This window comes from Aspergillus ochraceoroseus, assembly GCF_002846915.1.
Source record: "Aspergillus ochraceoroseus IBT 24754 chromosome Unknown P175scaffold_2, whole genome shotgun sequence".
NCBI lineage: Eukaryota > Fungi > Ascomycota > Eurotiomycetes > Eurotiales > Aspergillaceae > Aspergillus > Aspergillus ochraceoroseus.
In genome coordinates, this window is record NW_024468477.1 from 3408068 (window position 1) to 3429032 (window position 20965).

Below are 20965 nucleotides of genomic sequence, written 5' to 3' on the forward strand. Positions count from 1 at the left end.
CTAGGACCCGCCCTCCTTTGTTATTATGTATTATTATCACTTTGAAAGTGGACGCGCCTCCACCTCGGCTTCGACTATCATGGTAAGTCTCCCACGTGATATCATACTGGCAATTAAGAGTGGCAACCTGTCAATTAGATCAAATAGAGCCTGTAATTGTACTCCGTAGTCCGTACAGTGGTATCGTTCTTGAATACAGTTCACTGATTTCCCTCAAAAAAAACTTTAATAGAGAGACCGCCGCGTTTCACTGCCGGAGAATCAGTGCTTTGCCCCTCAGTTGACGACACCAACCCTTTGTCGCTACTGCCTATTTAGGAAATGGGGATAGCACGGTTAAGAACCCAATTATAGCGAGTTACGGGCAAAGAGCACCAGAGATTAGACCGGCAGGTTAGGTGCTACACCTACAGACACTGAGTCGCCTTGCATGCTCGGAAGATAAATTACTCTTTTGAAGTCGACTCGATACTACCCTACCCAGAATGTACCAGGGACCGGCGTATCTCTTCCAGCAACAAATTACCAGCCACCGGAACTCAACCGTGAACTGTATCTATAAACAACTCTGGAAATGCTCTGCAAGCGCCAGAGGATTGGATTTGCCCATCCAACTCATTCGGGAATTATACTACCCACGTGATCTCGGTGAACGAGTCGCAATAATATTAGTCCGGGGCTAGTCCTAATACAGCTATAATCTCATGATGTGGAGCCATTGCTGCCTGAGGCGGCACTCGTGACGTTAGATGTAGTGAGAACTTACTCCGTACATCCCTCATGTGTCTTGTTCAAGGACCTCATCAAGCATTGGGAACAACAACCGTCGATCTTTCCCTCTTCACATCATGAACCTCGCTGGTGCCTATCGATAATGGAGAAGTCTGCGGCCGGCGACCTCTACGATCCGAGCTCTATCCCGGATTACGATCGAGAATTTATCAACGCTGACGATCTCCGACAGTTTGAGAACGCCCTGAACGACCAGGATGTCGATTCACTCATTGCCCTGAATGATTGGCGTCCGATATATCAGCGGGTAGCGCGAAAGGGTCGCAATCGGAAGAAGAGGCCTTTACGGACGAAGGATGAGACAAGGGAAGGTGTGCTTTATACTGTTTTGAAGTGGCCGTTTCTCTTCATCGTCCTGGGCTGGATTACCTTTCTCGGAGTCGCTTACACCCTTACTCGATTTTACATCTTCATCTACGAGCAATGGGTGACGTGGAGAGGGAAGCGGGAGAGCCTTAGGAGACAATTGTACAAAAATACCAACTATGGGGACTGGCTCACATCCGCTCAAGCTCTAGATGAGTATCTTGGGAACGATAGGTGGAAGAAGACGGACGAATATGCCTACTACGACCATATGACCATAAGTAAGCTGAAAACACAACTTGAGAAAGTGAGAAATGAAGCCGAGAGTGCGATACGGAGTGGGGGAAACGACTCCATTGGCTCCGCGGTGATTGAGGACCTGTGCAACTTGCTGGAAGCGTGTGTCAAGAACAACTTCGCTGGTGTAGAGAATCCAAGGCTCTACAGTGAAGCCTACTCTGGGACCAAAAACCTTGTGCAGGAATACATCGACGAGGTGCATTCGTGCATAAAGGTTGTCGCTGACTCTGATCTAATCAGCAGACAAGATAAATATCAACACTTTAAGCACTTGGATACCAATTTTGGGCGAACTGCTCTCTGTCTTTCAGGAGGGGCCACATTTGCCTATTACCATTTTGGTGTCGTGCGAGCGCTACTAGATAACCAAGTCCTTCCGGATATTATTACTGGAACTTCAGGAGGCGCCTTGGTTGCTGCATTGATTGCCACTAGAACGGACGAGGAGCTGAAACAGCTGCTCGTACCTGCTCTAGCGCATCGCATTAGGGCATGCCAAGAGGATATCATGACATGGGTTCGAAGGTGGTGGCGCACAGGTGCTCGGTTTGATACAATGGATTGGGCACGCCAGTGCAGCTGGTTTTGCAGAGGTTCAACCACATTTCGCGAGGCATACGAGCGGACTGGACGTATTCTCAACGTATCTTGTGTACCATCTGACCCGCATTCGCCAACAATCCTGGCGAATTATTTGACGTCCCCGAATTGCGTCATCTGGAGCGCTGTGCTTGCGTCTGCAGCTGTCCCCGGCATCCTCAATCCAGTGGTATTGATGACCAAGAAACGGGACGGCACACTTGCACCTTACTCGTTCGGGCATAGATGGAAGGATGGCAGTCTACGGACAGACATTCCTATCAAAGCGCTGAACCTCCACTTCAACGTGAATTTTACAATCGTTTCCCAGGTGAGGCGACCACCCAGATGGCCCCCGATCAAGTTCACATACTTACTCCTTCTAGGTAAACCCTCACATCAATCTCTTTTTCTTTAGCTCGCGTGGATCTGTTGGCCGGCCAGTCACCCATCGAAAAGGCCGAGGTTGGCGGGGCGGCTTCCTAGGATCTGCAATCGAGCAGTATATCAAGCTAGACATGAACAAATGGCTACGAGTCCTACGGCATCTGGAGCTACTACCCCGGCCAATGGGTCAAGACTGGAGCCAGATCTGGTTGCAGAAATTTAGTGGAACTGTGACCATCTGGCCCAAGACCATTCCCTCTGATTTCTACCATATCCTATCAGACCCCAGCCCTGAACGATTAGCGCGGATGCTCCGCACAGGTCAGCAGAGTACCTTCCCAAAGATCCAATTTATCAAGAACCGCCTCAAAATTGAACTCTCTATTTTGGAGGGTCTCCAGAAATTCTCACCGCCAGGAGGCACATCATCAACCCCCTCCAAACAGCATTTCCCACTGGACGACACCGATGACCCATCCGATCCACTGCAAGATCGTCTTGATCGGAATTTGCCCGAGCGCAAGCCTCGTTACCGCATGAGAGATGCCCGCCTTAGTGATACGACTTCTGATGGGGTCTTATCTGCAGACTATAGCTCTACCGACGATACCGCCCACTTGCGCCCTACCGCTACTCGGCGAGGCAGCGCCTCCACGATTTTAGAAGAGATGCGTCGTCAATCGTCTGTTTTCTTTGACGACCCTGATCTCTACGGGATGGATGAGAATTGAAATATGACATCATCACACATATACTCTCACATCCTGAGGCTATAGAGTTTGGCATATGCATGGCATGGCATTCATGTATCATCAGCGCTGTGATAATCACCGTGCAGCTGGACCCAGGTATGCAAGCATTACTCTTTTATTATTATTCTTATTCTTATTCTTATTCTTATTCTTCGTCTTCCCTCATCTTCAGATTACCTCTTGTATAGCTATAGATTATATTTTGGCTGTTCTGATAATGTTTATCATCGCTGTTTTTGCGTTCCTTGGCTCGATAGATGATGACGATGACGACGAGGATCCTTAGCTCGACGACCTATGTCCCATCCCATCCCATCCCATCCCATCCCATCCCGCCCAGATGCAAGACTTGCCTCAGAATTTTCTCCAAAATAGAGTGGATTCGCGATCGTAAGTTTGCACAATGACTCGAAAGGCAGTGGCGGTTACCAACTATGAACTAAGTAAGTGTAAGTTAGGTTGATTCGGCTCCACATTGATGATTTACAGCGATTTACGGAGTACGGACTCCGGAGTACATTGATCAGACTACTAGTAGCTCAACATGCATTAGTTAGTTAGAGAGGCAATAGTAATCTGAAGACGCTAGATAGTTACAGACTCCAAATTAGAAATGGAATATTCTTCCTCTTCTTTTTCTTCTTCTTCTTAGTGCACGATTAGTCTCGCTTGCGTGGCGCCATAATCCCTGTGCTGCAACTGACCTCCCACGTCATGGTGCATATCCTAAGCGGAGCCTGACAGCTGCATGTCCCAACTAGGAAGTGATCTTTCTTGCCTTTTTTTTTTTTTTTTTTTTTCCTCGCTCCCTTTTACCTCGTCTTTCCTTTGTTTTGGGTTCGTTTGCTCCTTCTTCGCCATCATCATTTGTGGACCGCGTCGACTCCATAACCAATAGTCATGACTTAGTATTCTGCACCCCATGTATGATCGATCCTCTTGTACCTTAGGTACTGCGGACGAGGATGTATAGTACGTCATTAGGACTTGCAGCGATTGTGAGGTCAGATAGAAGGTTCGTCTCCGTCCGTCTGGGAATCGAATCAAAATCACCTGAGTGTAGTACAGGGGTCACACGTCTGCGTTTATTTCCTTTTGGGGATCTAGTCCGTGAGGATCCGATGGAGCTGAGTCGTCGCCTTGCTTGCGCAGTTTATGGAGTCCCATACCCAAGCGGAAACGGGTGTGTAGGGTGATGCCATTTTATCGGTAAAAAGGAATATGTCCACAAGGCTACGGACGGAATCGGTGCAGTCGTCAGAGGGTGTATGATACTGTTCGTGACGGGTTTTATTGTTTCATGGATTTCCATCCTCTTAGATAACGAGCCAGGCGGCTGTGATAGCTTGCGCTGATTGGAAATCACCGTTGGTGGCATAGATGCCCTGCAGTGCCAGTGCCGCTTCGCGGGAAAAATCCTCCACGAATGTCGAAATTGTCGTCACTACTCCGGTTATCGCAGGGTCTACATCGGCCATGACCACATCGTTGCCGTCCTTCTGGCCGGGGGCTTCTGATCCCCGGGATTGAGCCTGAATTTGCTTGCCTAGCTCGAGGACGCGTTTGTAGCCCTCGACAGCAAGGTGTGCAAGGCCGAGGGACTGCCATATGCGGGCGAAATTGAATTCCATCTCTTGTCTTTCTATTAGGAGGCTTCCGGGTCGTTCGCGGACGCGTCTGTATTCGTTCATGAAAGATAGGCCTTGCATAATTTGGTAGTGCCGGTTTTCTGACTGTCGTTTGAGGGAGTGGTGGATGTAGCAAAGGCCAATGGAGAGGAGGACGGCTGGATTCTGGTCATCAAGCGCGTACGCGCGGAAGAAGTAGTTCAGAGCCGGATAGAAACTGTTACCGGAATAGAGGATATGACCGTAGAGAACTAAGAGTGCCACGTCCATTTCTTCTGCTGGGATAGCTTCCCCCATGTCGTCCTTTGTAGACAGCGCTGCTCGTTCCTTGTAGATCGACTCTCGAATGGGCTTGTTTGGGCGGGTGCCTCTAATGCTCTCTGGGAGAGTAAAGTCCATTGCTTTGATCTGCCGGAGCATGAACTTCATGTTTGGCGATGAATGGAAGAGGGACCTGTGAGGGTCGCCGCAGAGACGACTTAAGATAGAAAATAACCGGTAAGTGTCGGTTACGAATTGGTACTCTTTAATAAACCAACGTGCCTCGTTAGCGAGGGTTTCCTCATCTTGAACTCGAAGTGCGCACGCTATTGTAGTGAATTAGCTCTCGGTTTGGCTTGGCCTAAAGAAATCGTTACTCACTGAACCAGCAAACATGGATCAAACGGGTGCTGTTCTTTGAGTGATACCAGACACTTGCATCTGCGGCAGCTGCAAGAGTATCGTATGCTTCACCAGACTCATTCTGCCCTGTTACAACAAGAGCATACTGCAAGAACAGATCGAGCCATTCGTCGAACTTAATTCCATAGTAGTCAGTGGGAATTGCCGCTTGTAGAGGCTCTTCGGTGATAGTTCCTGAGGGCCGTGAGTTGAAATCTAGTTAAAACGAATAATCATGCATCATACCTAAGGATTCTTGGAGGCGGCCAGCCATTTCTTGCATTTCGTCCATGAGAGACTTTTGGCCTCCCTTCTTTTGTAGTTCGTGCGAATAACCTAGGAAGACGACACTGCGTTGCAGCGGATAGAAAACTCGGTTGGACCGAAATTCGCGCAAAAGTGCATCAGCAATATCCAACCAATCCTCAGTAGTCTCCGGATTTCCCTCTTGGAGCTTGGGTTGTAGTTGAAGCAATTTACTATAGAGGAATTGTATATTGTCCGTCCTTTCTGAGTCCCCTTCTTCGCCAAACTTTGTGCCTAGGGCCCCTGTGGGACCGCCGGCAATTCCTTCTGGATATTCTAGGTCCTCAGTCTCAGCAGTCGCATCTGCTGTCTTAAACTCCTTTGCAAGTTGGTCAAGCCGTGTATCTTTTCGTCGCCGATGGCTTCTGGTTTCCTGCCTCCCCAGGAGGACTGCATCGTTGACATACTTTAGCGCCTGTTCGGTCATTCCAATGCTCTCGTATAGTTTGGCCAGTTGCACCCGTGATTCAATATTTCTGACATCATATTCCGAGACAGTCAGATAGCAGTTCTCTGCGTCCTCAAGCCGCCCTAAAAGCCTGCAACAATCTCCCATCGCCATGAAGAAGCTGACGTCCGCATACTCGTTAGTCTGTTGGATTGGCATGTAGAACCGAAGAGCCTCCTCGAGCAAGCCAGCCTGCGTGAGTGCGTCTGCAACTTCACGGAAGAGATCACCGTAATCGAAAATTCGGGCGCCCTCAGACGTATCTTCCGGGTTTAGCCAGCCAAAATGGTGCTAGAGGTTGTCAGAAAGAGCTATACCTTTGCGGGCTTTGGCCTTACTTACCAACGCTTCCTCTTGGTGCTCATAGCCCAATTTCAACCGAAACAGACCCATCTTTATGCGGAGTTCCAGGGGGAGACCCAAGCCGTAAGAGTCCCGTGGCCATCTTTTTGGTACGTAGCCATGGGCTTTGATCCTTCGAGGAGAATCATCTGCGTCCCACTCGCGATCGTCTTCGTCAAAATCTTTCCACATTTTGTCGTCTCTACGTCCTAATAGCCATCTTGATACCGATTTCAAAGCCTTGAGGCCCTCAAAATGCTGCCCGAGGTAGGTATAAAGTTCCACGTAGATGTTGGCGTCTGACCAAGTAAATTCGGGATTCTTTTCTGGATCTTGAGTCATATAGTATTGGACGCTCTCAGACCAGTAGTCTACAGCCTTCTGCACCTCATTCTGGTCGATGTAAGTTTCCGCCAAGTGCCGTAGAGCCCTTGCGTTGTGCGGAAGCTCTTTGAGAATTCTTTCGTATTCAGTCGCTGCTCTTCCGTTGTATCCCAATTCTCGATAGATAGCAGCCCGTTGAAAGCGAGCATTGTAGTTCTTAGGGTCAATTTCGATCACACGGCTGTGGCAGTAAATGACGTCGTTTAGTGCGGCCTGCCGATCCTCCCCTGCTTGTTCCATGATCATTCTTGCCACCTTTGCCCAAACAGATGCATCTCTTGGTCGTGTATGGGCACCACTAAATAGGGCCCCCACGGCTTTATCCTTCTCACCTTTTGCTAAGAAAATCTCCGATAGTAAAGAGTGAGCAGCAAACATTTCGGGATTGATCTGGATTGCGCGCTTCACCAGCTCGATGGCGCGGTCATAGTCTCCGTCGATAAAGGCAGACGTTGCCTCTGAATGCAGGATTTTGAACTCAGGGCTAGGTTCCAGCGGTTTGCGGGGACCTCTCTTAATCCCCTTACCACCCCGGGCACCATATCGACCGGAGAAGGGACCCGTGCGCCTGCGGCGACGCCTACGAGAATACTCTTCATCTTCATCTGAACCCTCAACAGACTGGTCTGAAGCTTCTTCGTCTCTGAAATGGGTTAGAGATATGCTTGTCAAAATTTTGGGAAGACTCACGTGGAGGGTTCTTCTTCAGAAGATAATTCATAGCTAGAGTCTTCGGCCGAGTCGTCTTGCTCAAGCTCCCTCTCATTGATAAAAGATTGGTCCTGTGCTTGTGACGCGTTGCTTGCGAAGAGTCCTTTGTATAGACGAGGGTCTATAACTGACTGAATGGAAGGCTGAGCAGAAGCAGATGGTTGGCTCCCTTGCCAAGGATATTGGTTTGTTTCGTCAATATCGGGGTAGAGGACTTCCCCGACAGGATTGTGATCGGACGCATCTCCATCAGAGTAATCCATGCTGATAGCTGAAGGGGTATGATTTTAGAGACGTTATTATTATTGATCTTCTATTATAAGAAAAGAAAGGAGTGTGTTATCATATTAGACTTTGGCTGCGAGCCATTATTGGACAGATCGACTTGGAGAGTGGATGCCTTCCGATGGTCTAGAATAGGTTCACAGGTCTGTGCAGTGAGAAGGAAACGGAATAAGATGAACAGGTGCAGTGTATCATTATTTAGGTTGGTTGGATGGTTGGTTAGTTAGTGAGGGGGAGGATTATTAGTAAACCAGGGAACTGGGTTGAGGTCTAAGCGTCGGTTTCTGCAAGATTTTAGGTCGAAGCCTGCATGAAACAGACCATGCATCAACCATGAATAAGCATGATGAACTGATGAAGATAGAGATGAATATGATGGGATGAGACAAAGAATATGATGGATGAAGAGAGACGCAAGCTGGAGAGAGAGAGAGAGAGAGAGAGAGAGAGAGAAACAGAGAGATATTTGGATGAAGTCAGTGACATTGCCTAATATGGATAAGCGCTGTTTTCATTTTCTCTTCGCTTCTTTTTTTTTCTGACTAAAAGTTCATAAAAAAGTTCATTAATTTATCCTCTTTTTTTTTCTTGCCCTCGAGTCCCAAATTATTATTAGTTTTTTGTTCTTCCTGTTCTTCCCTTCTTAAATTATACCTGAACTATTCTTTTTGTTCTTCTTCAGTCTTAGTGCTGTCTGTGTTCTCTTCACCCCAACCTTTTTGCTTCTTCTCCTCCTCCTCCCCTCTTCCTCTTCTTCTTCTTCTTCCCCTTCGTGTCATCTTCGTTTCCTCTCTTTATTGTCCTCTCTTCGTCCTCTTCTTACTCTCCTTTCTCTCTCCTCTTCCTCTTCTCCCCTTTTGATGTTCCAGGTCTGGCTGTCAGTTTGTGTTTGACACACTATTGCAGTCGATTCCTGGCATCCTTTCGTTGTCACTTAAAAAGGGTAAAACGATAAAGAAAGAAGAAAGAAAAGACTGAAGGAAAAGGAAGAAGATCCGGACAAAGCCTGAAGGAGGAAATCCACGCTACCTAAGGTTATTATCAGTCCGCTGGATTTGTTCACCTGGTTTTCCACCATCCGACATTCCCCTTCTCTCTCTCTCTTCCCCCACGCACACACACACACTCTCTCTCTCTGCTTTACACAGCGCCCCGATCTTCTCGATCGCGGTCTTGGTCCCTCCCTCGCTCTTCAGTCTGACAATTCCCTTTGATGCCCTTTCGATTCGATTCCTCCCTCTGAATTCGAATCAGCTAGTGCAGCCACTGGACTGGTCTGTGCCCCCATCGCCATCGCCTAGTGCCTCAGCGGTTGGGTTTCTCACGCTTCCAATTTCGACAGAAGACAAAAACCAGCCATCTCCATCCTTAGAGAGATTGCTTTGACTTCGTTTATAATCTTTGTTTCGACGCTGTTTAATCCGGTTCGCTGAAAGTCTCGTGCCAACCAAGGCTTTCGACTCGAATTCTACGCAAACTCAGCAGGTGCTGCAGGTGCTTTGCAGTAATATTTCTTTTTTTGTATCTATTATTCACCGAAGCCTTGAGCAAAGAAAAGCCTTCCGAAAAATTTTTCATCATTTGAACCAAAAAAAAAATTTCGACTCGTCATCTCATCGGTTCCCCCCATGGCCAGTCACATTATCAGCAATCGGAATAGCACTCCAGAAGCTTCCAAATCCTCTCTTCGTCCTCCTTCGTCCTCCCGTAACCTAGGTTCGCACCAGCTTCGAGCATCCGCCGATATGTCAGGTTTCCCTTCCCCCCTGTCCTCACGCAGCATTCGTCCTGCATCCGAGGTGTATTTCAACCAGCAGGCTCAGACACCGAATAACACGGAGGATCCTCTGGACCGGGCGGCACAGCAATGGCTGGCAGATATTGACCAGTATGAAACCACACTTGAGGAGATGGCAGCAGCGACGTTGGACCAGGATTTCAAGGATGAGCTCTCTGCCATCGAACAGTGGTTCCGCGTGCTCAGCGAAGCGGAGCGAACGGCTGCGCTCTATGCTCTGCTTCAGCAGACCACCCAAGTGCAGATTCGTTTCTTTATCCAGGTTTTGCAGCAGATGGCCAAAAGCCATCCCATGTCTGGACTCTTGTCTCCTGCAAACTTTGGAGAGAAAGGTGTGTTTTCCCATGCTAAAGAGAATTTTGTTTTTCCATGCCACTAATACTGGATATCTATCTCACGCGTAGATGCTATGTCCAACCGTCTGAATGATGCAATGTCGAAGCTCAATGTGGACAGCTCCCGGAACTCTCTGGGTCGCCCTCCTCCCTCCCCCGGTGCGAAGCGCAACTCCGGTCTGGATTCGTCTACCATCAACGCCATGTTCCCCGATGCCGCCGCCGCAATCGCGAAAAAGAAGGCTGAGTTCACCCAACAGACGGGCAACGCACCTCCTTCCAACCGAAACAGCGCTGTTTTTGGTGATCGTGCGTCCTTTGTCCCACCCACAATCTCTGCTCCGGATAATAATGCGGACAACTTGGGCCAGCCGCCTGTGTCGCCGTGGGCTCAACGCGGTGCGTCTGAACCCCAGCCACCAATTGCGCGGCCCAAGTCGTCCTCTGGCCAGCAACCCATGGGCCAGTTCAGTCAATCCAGTCTGCGCTCGCCTCTTCCTACCCAGACTGCTACCATTCCAGCCCCCGAGATCGATGCCCCCTTGTTGTCACCGTATAATGTTGGAAATGCCAGCTGGGCTTCCATGACCAACACCCCAATGACGGCAACCTTTGGGCACCACAGCCAGGGCCCCCACCAACAGGCTTCTCAGGCTGATATGGTGGCTAATGCTACTGCCATGAAGCTGGCTGCACTTTCGACTGTGAATAACCGCATAGCGCTGGACGATGCCCGCAAGTACCGTCGTGCTCGCTCAAATGATGGCCAGGGAAAGAATGCCGTGACAAACCCTACCGCTCATACCCTGCCCCCAGGTGGCCTGGCTAGTCCAGGTCTGCCCGGAGCCAACCACCTCGTTGCCGGGCAGCTTTTGAATGCTCAGCAATTCGCTGCCTTGCAGGCGCAGCAACAGGCTGCAATGGTGGGCCGGCGATCCCGGCCAACGTCCCCTGGCATTGCTATGCAGGGTGGCGCTCTTGGACCTATGGGATTCACCTCCCCCCAGAACAATGGATTCCTAGCTGCTTATGACCCTAACAATCCCCTAATGGGTAATGGATTAGGTGCTCTTGGCATTGGGCAGTTCGGACTTGGTGGTCATGAGGGCTATCTTTCTGACCATTCGGAGGTTGCTCGTGGTCGCTCCCCGCGCGGTCGTCGTGGAAGCTCGAAGCCACCAGAGGACCCCACTGACCCCAACCTTCTCAAGGATATCCCTAGCTGGCTAAGATCTCTGCGTTTGCATAAATACACGGATAACCTGAAGGATTTGAAGTGGACCGAACTGGTTGAGCTGAGTGATAAGCAACTGGAGGACCGTGGTGTCAATGCCCTGGGCGCTCGGAACAAGATGCTGAAGGTTAGTTCTTCTCCTCTCTTTGATCGACATTCTTAACTAACGAGACATACAGGTTTTTGAACAAGTTAGGGAAGCTAAATCTGAGGGAAAGCTTGATAACATTGCGTGATGATATGCATACTTGTTATTTTTGAACATTTTCGTGGAATCTTTTCGTTCTTTTTTTTTTTATCTCTCTTTCTCTTCATTTCGTTCCATTCTCTCTACTGCATTAATTTGACTAGATTGGCTATGGGCATAAGTGGCAGGATCCGATTATTATCCTAGGAGCGATCTTGGAGGAGCACTGTCTGGATTCCAGGCTGAAGACCTGACCCGAGGGCTGATTGACTGTATGTATTTCGACGTGGTGATGCGATGTGATGAGACGACTCAGGCACACATTTGAGGGACCCGGTTGTGTCTCAAGTGCGATGTTTGACGTCGAAAATGGGTTATGACGGACTGAGCATGTAATGTTGAGTACATTAGTGATAATTACGACTGTACACCTGTTCTTATACAATCTACTATTTCGAGTCCCTTTTGAATTTAAAAAGCATTTGATTTGAACCATTGGGGAATCTAATGTAGGAAGGCGGAATTACTAGGCAGAATCACCTCCAAACAACTTCTCATCTCGTTAGCCTCATGTCTTTATCCAACCCAATATTAACCCGGCCCCATTCATTCAATTAAAGATCCCGGAGAAAGGAAAGAGAGCAAGAAAGAGCAAAAGATGCCTCCAACAAAACAAGAACTCTCTTTACTTATTAATCCTCTCGTCCCTGAATCCGTACAACACAACAACCGAGTCCGTCTAGCTCTCTCTCCTCTCAACCTTCATCTCGGCACCCACCGCTAACAACCACTGGCAATCTAGGTCCTCTCCTCTCTCCACTCCATAACCTCTTTCCTACTGGGCCTAACAGCTGGTATTCTCGCCCTCCAGTCAGCCACAGGCTTTATCTTCTACTTCCTCGGTACGATCATTGTCTCGGGACTCTTCCATGTGGTCCTCTTGTACCGCTCTGCCGGCCAGGGTGCGGGCAGGTACTTCCCCGGCTCGAATCCAGGCGAGATCGACGGGCTCCAGGTTGATTGGAAAAGGGGGGTTGTGACAGATGCTGGCTATGGAATTCGCAAGGGTGCATGGAAGAATGTTTGGTTTGGAGGCGGGGTTTTGGGAGAGGCGCTCTCCGGGTTTATTTTGGGATGGGCGGGTGTTGGAGGAGTTTTGAGGTGATCTGTCTTTCTTTTTTTCTTTTTCTTTTTCTTTTTCTTTTTTTTTTTTTCTGCTCTCTTTCTGGGCTTTTGAGTTTTATTGTATAGTTGCAGAGAAAGGGAATAAAAACAGTAGGGAAGTTGTAAGTAAGCCTTTCTTTTTTGACCTAATAATTAGACTATTTTGCTAACATGTGAGATGCAGTGTATAATAATATGATGATGACAGTAATGACAATAATGATATTGTTGTCGTGTGGATGGATTAAATACTAGATATATGAGATCAATACTGCATATCTATATCTATAAACCCCCCAGCCCTCCTCCCTTTTACTTCTTACTGTTTATAACTTGCATAATTTTCAAGACAGTCAATCATAAGTATCAACAGGTCTGGTTTAACACATTCACCCAATAACTTTCACTCTACTCACTCAGCTCTGTATGTGCTCCCTTCTCGATATATCTTCCCTCCTCAATAAGGAAGATCACATCCGCCTTCCAGATCGTATAGATCCGATGCGCGATTGCAATCACAGTGATATTGCGAGCCGCCTTCTCCAACCAGTCCCCATTCGGCCCACAAGCGGTTTCATATCCATCCAAAAGCCCCATGATTGCCTCATGAACATTGACTAGCCTACATGCCTCTTCGATATCTGCTTGTGTTGCGATCTGTCCGGGCCGCGCACCAAGTTCCAGATTAAATCGGATCGTCCCGTCGAAGAGCACGGTCTGTTGCGGGGCGTGAGCGATCTCGTCGCGGGAGAGAAGAAGTCACAGTATGCGATATCCTGGCCGTTGACTTCGATTGTACCAGATGTGGGCGTGTACACGCGTTCGATCAGTAAGATAATGGTTGATTTTCCGGAGGCGCTAGATCCGACAAGAGCGGCCAATTGACCCGGATGGATTCCTGCTTCATTTATTCCTGTTGTCACTGTACTTACTCCCTCTCTTAGTGTCTCCCAAGACAGACTGCAAACGGTTGCGTGCCTTAGGAGATAATCTAACCTGCGCCTAGCTGGCACAGTTCAGATTTACTGCAAAGCAAGCTTGTATTCCCCTGCAAACGGATATGGAACGTCAGTTTCATACCCTCTGGTGATAGATGCTTATTCCCACAGGTGGGTTTGGCTGCCATGATCACTTTTCCTGCTGGGGTGGTGACTCTCTCAAGGCCATGAAGATAGTTGCTTCTGCAAGAGAAGTTGGACTCTCAATGCGAGTATCCGATGTCTTTCAGAAGCCAACAAGAGCGAAGTTGGCACTACTATCACTGCGTATAAATTACCTCCATGGGGCCTAATGCAGGTTGTTGTGCGCAACTTGCCCTCTTAGATAAGGGACATCTTGATAAATATATGGCTCAAGACTAGGACGGCTCCGTGCGACTTAAGTGTATATCTAATTCATCATGATCTGTATGACGACTGGTCAGTGCCACTTATCATTGAGCGTGTTAACAATGCCTTCCGCGATGAAGCTATTGGTCATCCGACCTCTTTTTCGCACTTCGTACGCTGGTTGTCCGGTCAGTCTCCAACAACAGCTATCCTATCAGCTTTTGGCCACGGAAATTGGCTGGTACTGTGGCATCTCAGTTTTCTCTACCCCCACCGAAAGGCTATCGACCACGCACAGACTCACTGCGAGAACTGTACATTTCACTGTCTTCGGGAGCCACTTCATCAGTGAGTATTGCAACAGTTACCTACGTATTCGTGGCGCCTGGGTACAGATTGTGCATGAGTTGCTGGGTGATTCTGCTGTTTGATTATTATGCTGACGAGCTGTAGATGATTGGAGATTCTTCTCTTTCAATGTCTTTTTGGAGGGAGTAATTTTATTCGAGTGCCTGATTTACAGCGGGAAGGGGGCAAAAACAAAAACAAAATAGAAAAAAGTAATGCATCATCCGCGAATCGAACGCGGGCCTCATCGATGGCAACGATGAATTCTACCACTAGACCAATGATGCTATTGGATGATGTTTCCGACCAGGAGTTTGCAATACAAGGCAAAACAATATCTAGGATGCTAATAACCCAAAATTTATATATAAATTACATACCTACTCTTCTACTAGTATTTCCCTGATCACTAGGTATTTACTCTGTCGCCCTTCCAAGTTGCATCCAGTTCCAACAAACTAAGACTGATCAGTTTAAATTTCAAAATAGGCCAAACACAACCCCCAAAAGGGAAACATACTCATGAAGCCCAAATCGTCCTGGAAAAACATCTGCCTGACAGTCTCTCCCTCCGACAACCCCGTGGCCGGGAAATAACCAACAGCTGTTTCACCCACGGCCAATCCCATCATCGGTTCTACCTCTGCGATTGTCACAAACTCAGGCTCCTTACCGTACACCTTCTGCATCATTTTCTGGTGGATGTTTCTTGCAGCATAATGACCCTGGTGCATCGCTGCTCCAGCGCGCTTAATACCGGACCACCGTGCAATATCTCCCGCGGCATAGTGATCTCCTGCATTGGGAAGGGACGCATCATCGAACTGTAATTGAGGCGTGATCCGCACATACCCTTGCTCATCGCAAACAGACGCAGGAAGGTACCGGGGTGCGGTTGGTGTGGAACGCGAGACAGCGTTGATGACATAGCTAGCGTTGATGGTGGTGTTATCGGAGAGAGTCAGTGTGTACCCGGCCTTCCCGGGTTCTTGGGTAGTAGAGCCGACGCGAACGCCAAGGAGGAGGTCAACAGAGCAGGAGCGGAGGAGTTCGAGTGCCCTGGAGCGGAATTCATCGGGGAGGGGCTCGGAGGAGAGAAGCGCGGAGCGGGAGTGGATAAGAGTGATTTTGAGATGGGGGTGAAGTGTCTTTAGCTCCGATGCGATTTCGATCCCGACGGCTCCTAGGTGTCGTATCATGGTTAGAGTTAAACGCATGGAACTGCTAGTTTATAGATCGGGGGCCGAGGGAGGGCTTACCGCCACCGATTACGACAACGCCCTGTGACGCATCGTCTAGGCGAGAGAGACCCTCCGCTGTTTCAGCGAGATACTTCTCCTTGGTGAAGGAGCGTGGCGTGCTGGGCCAGTCACGTCGTAATCCTGTGCAGGTGATGAGGTAGTCATATGGCTCGTGAATAGAGCCCTTGGCTGTGTTGATTGTAGCGGTTTTAGACTGGCAGTCGATGGACCCGATACTCCCTTGCACGCAGCGAATGTCTGATGTTTGGAGGGCAGGGATATCCGTGTATTTGCTCCAGAATCTTTCGGCGCATTTCTGGGAAGCTATAGCGAGGGGAATACCGATCAGATGGTCTATTCTATTCATTAGCGCCATTTACCTGGATGAAAGGAAGAGGGGGGCTACAGTATCCATCACGCTCGTCTACTATAGTGACCTGCACTGGGATTGTCTTTCCAGGTCCCTCTCCGGCTGCATCGACGTCGAATCGACAGCGTCGACCATGGCAGAGGTCAACAAGATTTAGGGCCGCTGCAAGACCGGCGTAAGAGCCGCCCAAAACGAGGACCTTGAAGGGGATCTGGGGATCTTCGAAACTCGGCATTTTGGCTTCAATTCTTCGAATATGAAGAGATTGAAGAAAATAAAGAGAAGAGGGGGAAATATATGAAAAAAAATAAAATAAAATACAGTAAAAACCGAGTCAGAGGACAAAGTGGAATGAGCCGGGTTCGGCGGATGTCATCAATCTAACAGATCTTCTGCGTATCAACTAGTATTTGCACTAGCAGCCTGGGGTGGTTTTAATCTATACTATAATACGTACATCTTGTACGGTACTATAACCAAGGGTGTCAATATACGAGAAGCCATGATTTGAGCGGTTAGCAAAGGGGATGTGGAATGCCAGAGACAATTGTGGCACCAGTGATGGGGAAGATGCCGAATAATTTGGATTTCTCAGTGTGGTGCATGAGTGAAACCCAGAGAATCCTTGAATTGAGGAGTTTTCTGTCGATCTTTCACCTTTAATGTTGGTGGTGATGCCAACAGCCAAGGCTCTTGGGCAAAATCCCCACACACAGATTATCAGATTGATAATCCGGTCTCGGATTGTTACGTACGATACGTATTTTACGCTTGTATTGTAACCATCTGATAAGATCATCTTAAATTTACTTTAATTTTTTTTTTAGGAAAAGCCCTCTAGTTGCATCCCCAGCACAGAGTATAATGGAGCAAGAAGGATGACGATCAGGTAGATCTGAATCAAAAATATTTCCCTTCAATTCCTCTAGAATTCAGCAGCGCAATGCACCTGATATCGGCTATCCCGGTATAAAGTTCGCTCATCCGGCTTTCGCAGGTACTGTTGTACAGTACAGTACATACGGCCCCCTGGAGCAAGAGCTCAGCCACTGCTAACTGCAAGGATGCGCCCAAAGCATATCCTTGGTAAACCTTTTAAGTCATCCTCAGTACAACCCCCCCCAACTTACACATCATCAGGTTACTTCTGCTTCGGCCAGTCATGATACACCCATCGATACGGTGTCTTTATAATGAGGGATGGCAATCAACTGGTAGTCTACTCGTGGAGACATGAGCGGCTTTAATGTCCAGATATTTGGCGGACAAGTCGTCTTCACATTCGTCAATAGCCTAGGTGTCCTCATGCTGTTTGGCTGAGGATAGCTTGATCATGACCACCGATTCTAATTGACCCTCGGTACTTTCGTTAATGCGCCCTGGGATCAAATTGAAGAATAACTTAGAGCTTTTACCCAAATATATTGTCTCTTTTTTAATATCACGGGCTAGTTTCAGGTAGATAATTCATAAGAGACAGGAGAAGAGTAACTAGTTAGACAAGCACATAAGAATTAGTATAGGGTAGGTATAACTTTAAACATCCCTCCCCCAGAAAGGTCATAGTACTTACAAAATGCAGGATACAGGAAGCAGGCATAATTAGGTATTACCTTAATACTAAAGATTCTTACCTATTGGACATTTTTGCACTAATAGTACTGGTATATACCTGATGTACACAGGTGATATAATTAGGAGATACCTGCATAATGCACTTTCCTCCTTTGGAAAGTGCAATGGGGCGCAATGGCCCGGTAGGGTTCCACTTTCCTAAATGCTCTTTAGCGTCCATCGAACTTAGTATAAAACGAGGTCAACATCACACGAGTCTAAAGTATAGAATTCAGATCCATTGGGTTTCGAATATCAGTTGTTCAAAGAACGTGCGAATGCTTCATCTAATGAATGCCTCTGCTCGCTGTTCATTGACGGTATGGATACGCCTGAAAATGACGAATCCAAGCGGCGACCGCGGCGACCGCGGCAGCCTAAGGTGGTGATCTTATCCTGGCGGTTCTCAGCAGCACCATCGGTAATTCGTGCTGAGTCTTCGTTTTGTATTATTCAAACTGACCATATGACTCTAGAGGCCCGCAGCTCAGAGAGCTACGCTCATCAACCAGAATCAATATAGCCGTCTTTTGAGGACAGTGAACCCTGTCCAAATCCCTGTTTTCTCACCGTTGCCTTCATACCTGGTGCATTTTAGCAATAACTATTGTAAGCCAGTGTTTTCCTTCCGGAATTAATACCGACTGTGTCTCATTTATTATCTAGGTGCGTCTCTCTTGTGGCCTGGGTTGATGCCCCGGGCATCCCCAGACGCAAATCACCCGGGAGTCACATGTTGGCTGTCCCTGTCCACCAGGCATTCCGCGCTTCATAGTGCCTTCTTGTTTGGCTCGTATATTCATCGAAATATGCAGTCGCTGCTTAAAAGAAAAGGCTACTTTAATGCAGCTGATGTCTACTATACAAGAATCTGCGAAGCCGATGCAATAGCAAAGATTAACAGAGCAATTCAAGATCCAGTACAAGCAATATCTGATGAAGTGATTTTATCTGTTTTATGTCTCGCTACGAATCAGCTTGAAGGTGTAAAGGAATTGCAACCTAAAGATACTTCCTTTCAGCCCCCGTTGCAGAGTCTCCAATGGCTTGATATTTATGGATGTATGTTGACGAATCCCATTCATCAAGCTGGGCTTGTTCAGCTCGTGAACCTAAGAGGTGGACTGGATAAATTAGAGCTTCCAGGTCTTGCGGCCGTTATATCATTGTATGTATTTGTTTGGTGGCACGTCCTTGATTTTATATTAGCATCAGCTAATGCTATGGCTGTAGCTTCAGCATACTTAGCGCAAGTCAGACTCTGTCACGTCCGCAATTTCCCTTTATGTCGCTTTATTTTGGGCGGCAGATGACACTCCATCAACTCCTTTTATCCAGAGGTCCCACTCAGGATATTGAACAAGAATCACTTATAGAAGTTACCATGCCTGAAATGCAGAACATATTTCGTGGTCTGCAAGCATACATTTCTCTTGTCCAAGAACATCAGGAAGGTATGCTAGCAGAAGTGGCTGGCATGACTTTGTGTGATTTTCGCAATCTCTTGCAGTGGCATATTCTGTCTCTTCTACCAGCAAGTCATCTTGGACATGATCTCCAATTTTACCCCGTATACGAGTCATGTCGGCTTGCCCTAGTCATTTTTGGAGTGGGAATAATATTTCCTCTACCATTAGAGGCAAGTCGGCTGCCAACTCTCGCCACAATGTTGCGATCAGAATTAGCATCATTTAATGAGAAAGCGTTGCCACAAAATCCTGCATTAGCAAAACTTCGCTGCTGGTGCCTTCTTCTTGGGGGCATTGCGGCTAAGGGATCCCAACACAGACAGTGGTATGTGGGAGAGCTGCGAGCTTTTGCCCAGATTCATAGCCTGTCGACATGGGATGAAGTTAAGCTGATGGCAAAGTCAATATCATGGCTTGAAATTGCGTGTGATGCTGCAGGGATGCAGCTATGGGATGAAACGAGACACTGATGGGGTTCAATTATTCACTTGTCCTGGCCGAAGATGGCTTATTGTATGCGCGCAGAAGGGAAGATTCTCAGTTCTTACATACTCCCTGCCTTACGCCACGGCCTGCATTCACTACCAGAAAGCTACGGGGCGGGAAACGACAGGAGCATAAAGCATTCAAGGTTGAAACCCGAAGTCGGGGTAGAAAATATTTGGGCCGTGCCAGATGAAGAATAGAATAAGAATACATACGGAGTATATATCTCTGAGCGAGCCTCAAGGTCAATGGATCCGGAAATACTATGGGTTCTACTCCCTAAGTCTATCTGTGAACTCAGTGTAAACATGGATAGTTCGAATGATTCTGATCAAGCATATTCAGGGAACTACCATAGTAGATACTACACCAAGGAATTTTTCTCAGTCAGTTCGTCAAGTGATTTCGAAGTCAATTGTGGACCTTGAATGTCTTAGTACTCCTTTTTGCTCTTTTACTTCTTCATTACTTCCTTCTTCTTTTTCGCTTTTTCCTCAATCCATCTCTCGCGCATTGCTCCACTGCGAGGAACCACCAAATGCAGCTATAGGATGTGTTCATTCCATTCCTTTGTCTAAGGCGTTCAACCTATGTGTAATGATTTCCTTAAGGCTCCCAATAATCGCCTTAGAATCAAGGCCCGTGACTCGCCCTTAAAAAGAATTTCGTCTCCGTACTTATTACTGCTTGGATAATCCACCCAGCGATGACTGGACATAGGGTTATTATACCGATAATCTCGCATCTGAATCTTCCAGCTGAGCAATAGGAGGCATTCACGAAGAGACACTGCCATAGGAGTGTAGCCTTGCGGCTGCAAAGATGTTGTCTTGTGTGATATCACATTGGAGTACCACAGCGCAGTTTGTTTCGGCTTGTAGGGGGGTGCATCCTGCTTTAGAAATATGGGTTCATTATATGTGGCGTATTTCGCTTTGGCATAGTGCATATAGCGTGCTATTTGACCTAAACCGACCCATCAATAAGCTGTTACAAGGAGAAATAAAAATGATGAAAACAGCAACAAGAGTGGAAACATGAATATGACAGTATTGTCAACTTGATGTTACGACGCCGGCATACCTAGATAACGCCTGCTCATGTCTGAAGACATCGTGTAGGCTATGGTGAACCAATATAATACTATATCCGCTAGAAATGGCTGTCTTGACACCTTTTTAGCTCAGCGGTAAAGTTCGACATTTTCTATCTGCATAAACTGTGAGACTAAGTAAAGAACTTAGTTGGGAGGTGGGTTTGGAGGGTGGTAGGCATGGTGTTAATCATGTGATAACTCTCATTTCCATCACTCCTTCTACACTCCCTAGTGCTGTCCTGCATCCCACATTTCACCCTGCCTTTGTTGATGCAGATTTTTAACCCGGTTTTGACTGGGAGTATTGTCGGCCTGCGGAGGAGAAAGACGTCTGGGAAGACGCGATCTACATTGATTGGAATCTTGCACGCAGTGGGGAGTCCAGGAATTATTTGGATAGTTATGCATGATT

General features: G+C 47.6%; 7 protein-coding genes and 1 non-coding gene across 8 annotated transcripts; 4 read left to right on the forward strand and 4 right to left on the reverse strand.

The window, feature by feature from the left end:
• The first annotated feature begins 755 nt into the window (after positions 1-755).
• On the forward strand, positions 756-3454 carry P175DRAFT_0499871 (patatin-like phospholipase domain-containing protein). The gene is made up of 3 exons (XM_040896831.1): positions 756-2308; positions 2364-3212; positions 3289-3454. The coding sequence occupies exons 1-2, from the start codon at positions 875-877 to the stop codon at positions 3093-3095; spliced, it is 2166 nt and encodes a 721-aa protein (XP_040754721.1). The 5' UTR covers positions 756-874; the 3' UTR covers positions 3096-3212; positions 3289-3454.
• Positions 3455-4432: 978 nt separating this feature from the next.
• On the reverse strand, positions 4433-7861 carry P175DRAFT_0508034 (tetratricopeptide repeat protein; the record flags this gene model as incomplete). Its single annotated transcript, XM_040898309.1, has 5 exons — positions 4433-5331; positions 5387-5602; positions 5654-6452; positions 6504-7530; positions 7578-7861. The coding sequence occupies 5 exons, from the start codon at positions 7859-7861 to the stop codon at positions 4433-4435; spliced, it is 3225 nt and encodes a 1074-aa protein (XP_040754722.1).
• Positions 7862-9511: 1650 nt separating this feature from the next.
• On the forward strand, positions 9512-11486 carry P175DRAFT_0433246 (RNA-binding protein VTS1; the record flags this gene model as incomplete). The annotated part of the gene is made up of 3 exons (XM_040893590.1): positions 9512-10013; positions 10086-11377; positions 11430-11486. 3 exons carry the CDS (start codon positions 9512-9514, stop codon positions 11484-11486), a joined length of 1851 nt encoding a protein of 616 aa, XP_040754723.1.
• Positions 11487-12026: 540 nt separating this feature from the next.
• Positions 12027-12768, forward strand: P175DRAFT_0499875 (EMC6 family protein). Its single transcript, XM_040896832.1, has 2 exons — positions 12027-12170; positions 12240-12768. Exons 1-2 carry the CDS (start codon positions 12096-12098, stop codon positions 12600-12602), a joined length of 438 nt encoding a protein of 145 aa, XP_040754724.1. The 5' UTR covers positions 12027-12095; the 3' UTR covers positions 12603-12768.
• A 241-nt stretch (positions 12769-13009) lies between these two features.
• P175DRAFT_0530443 (uncharacterized protein) lies at positions 13010-13727 on the reverse strand (the record flags this gene model as incomplete). Its single annotated transcript, XM_040899789.1, has 3 exons — positions 13010-13318; positions 13390-13514; positions 13598-13727. The coding sequence occupies 3 exons, from the start codon at positions 13725-13727 to the stop codon at positions 13010-13012; spliced, it is 564 nt and encodes a 187-aa protein (XP_040754725.1).
• A 293-nt stretch (positions 13728-14020) lies between these two features.
• Positions 14021-16197, reverse strand: P175DRAFT_0555981 (putative pyridine nucleotide-disulfide oxidoreductase AMID-like; the record flags this gene model as incomplete). The annotated part of the gene is made up of 4 exons (XM_040900660.1): positions 15925-16197; positions 15537-15872; positions 14798-15460; positions 14021-14106 (listed from the first exon to the last, which is right to left on the reverse strand). The coding sequence occupies exons 1-4, from the start codon at positions 16121-16123 to the stop codon at positions 14021-14023; spliced, it is 1284 nt and encodes a 427-aa protein (XP_040754726.1). The 5' UTR covers positions 16124-16197.
• P175DRAFT_0t34 lies at positions 14494-14564 on the reverse strand. Its single transcript has one exon. It is a non-coding gene; the product is annotated as a tRNA-Gly (tRNA).
• Positions 16198-17824: 1627 nt separating the features above from the next.
• Positions 17825-19441, forward strand: P175DRAFT_0530445 (uncharacterized protein; the record flags this gene model as incomplete). The annotated part of the gene is made up of 4 exons (XM_040899790.1): positions 17825-17923; positions 17979-18111; positions 18169-18670; positions 18736-19441. The coding sequence occupies 4 exons, from the start codon at positions 17825-17827 to the stop codon at positions 19439-19441; spliced, it is 1440 nt and encodes a 479-aa protein (XP_040754727.1).
• Between the last annotated feature and the right edge of the window lie 1524 nt (positions 19442-20965).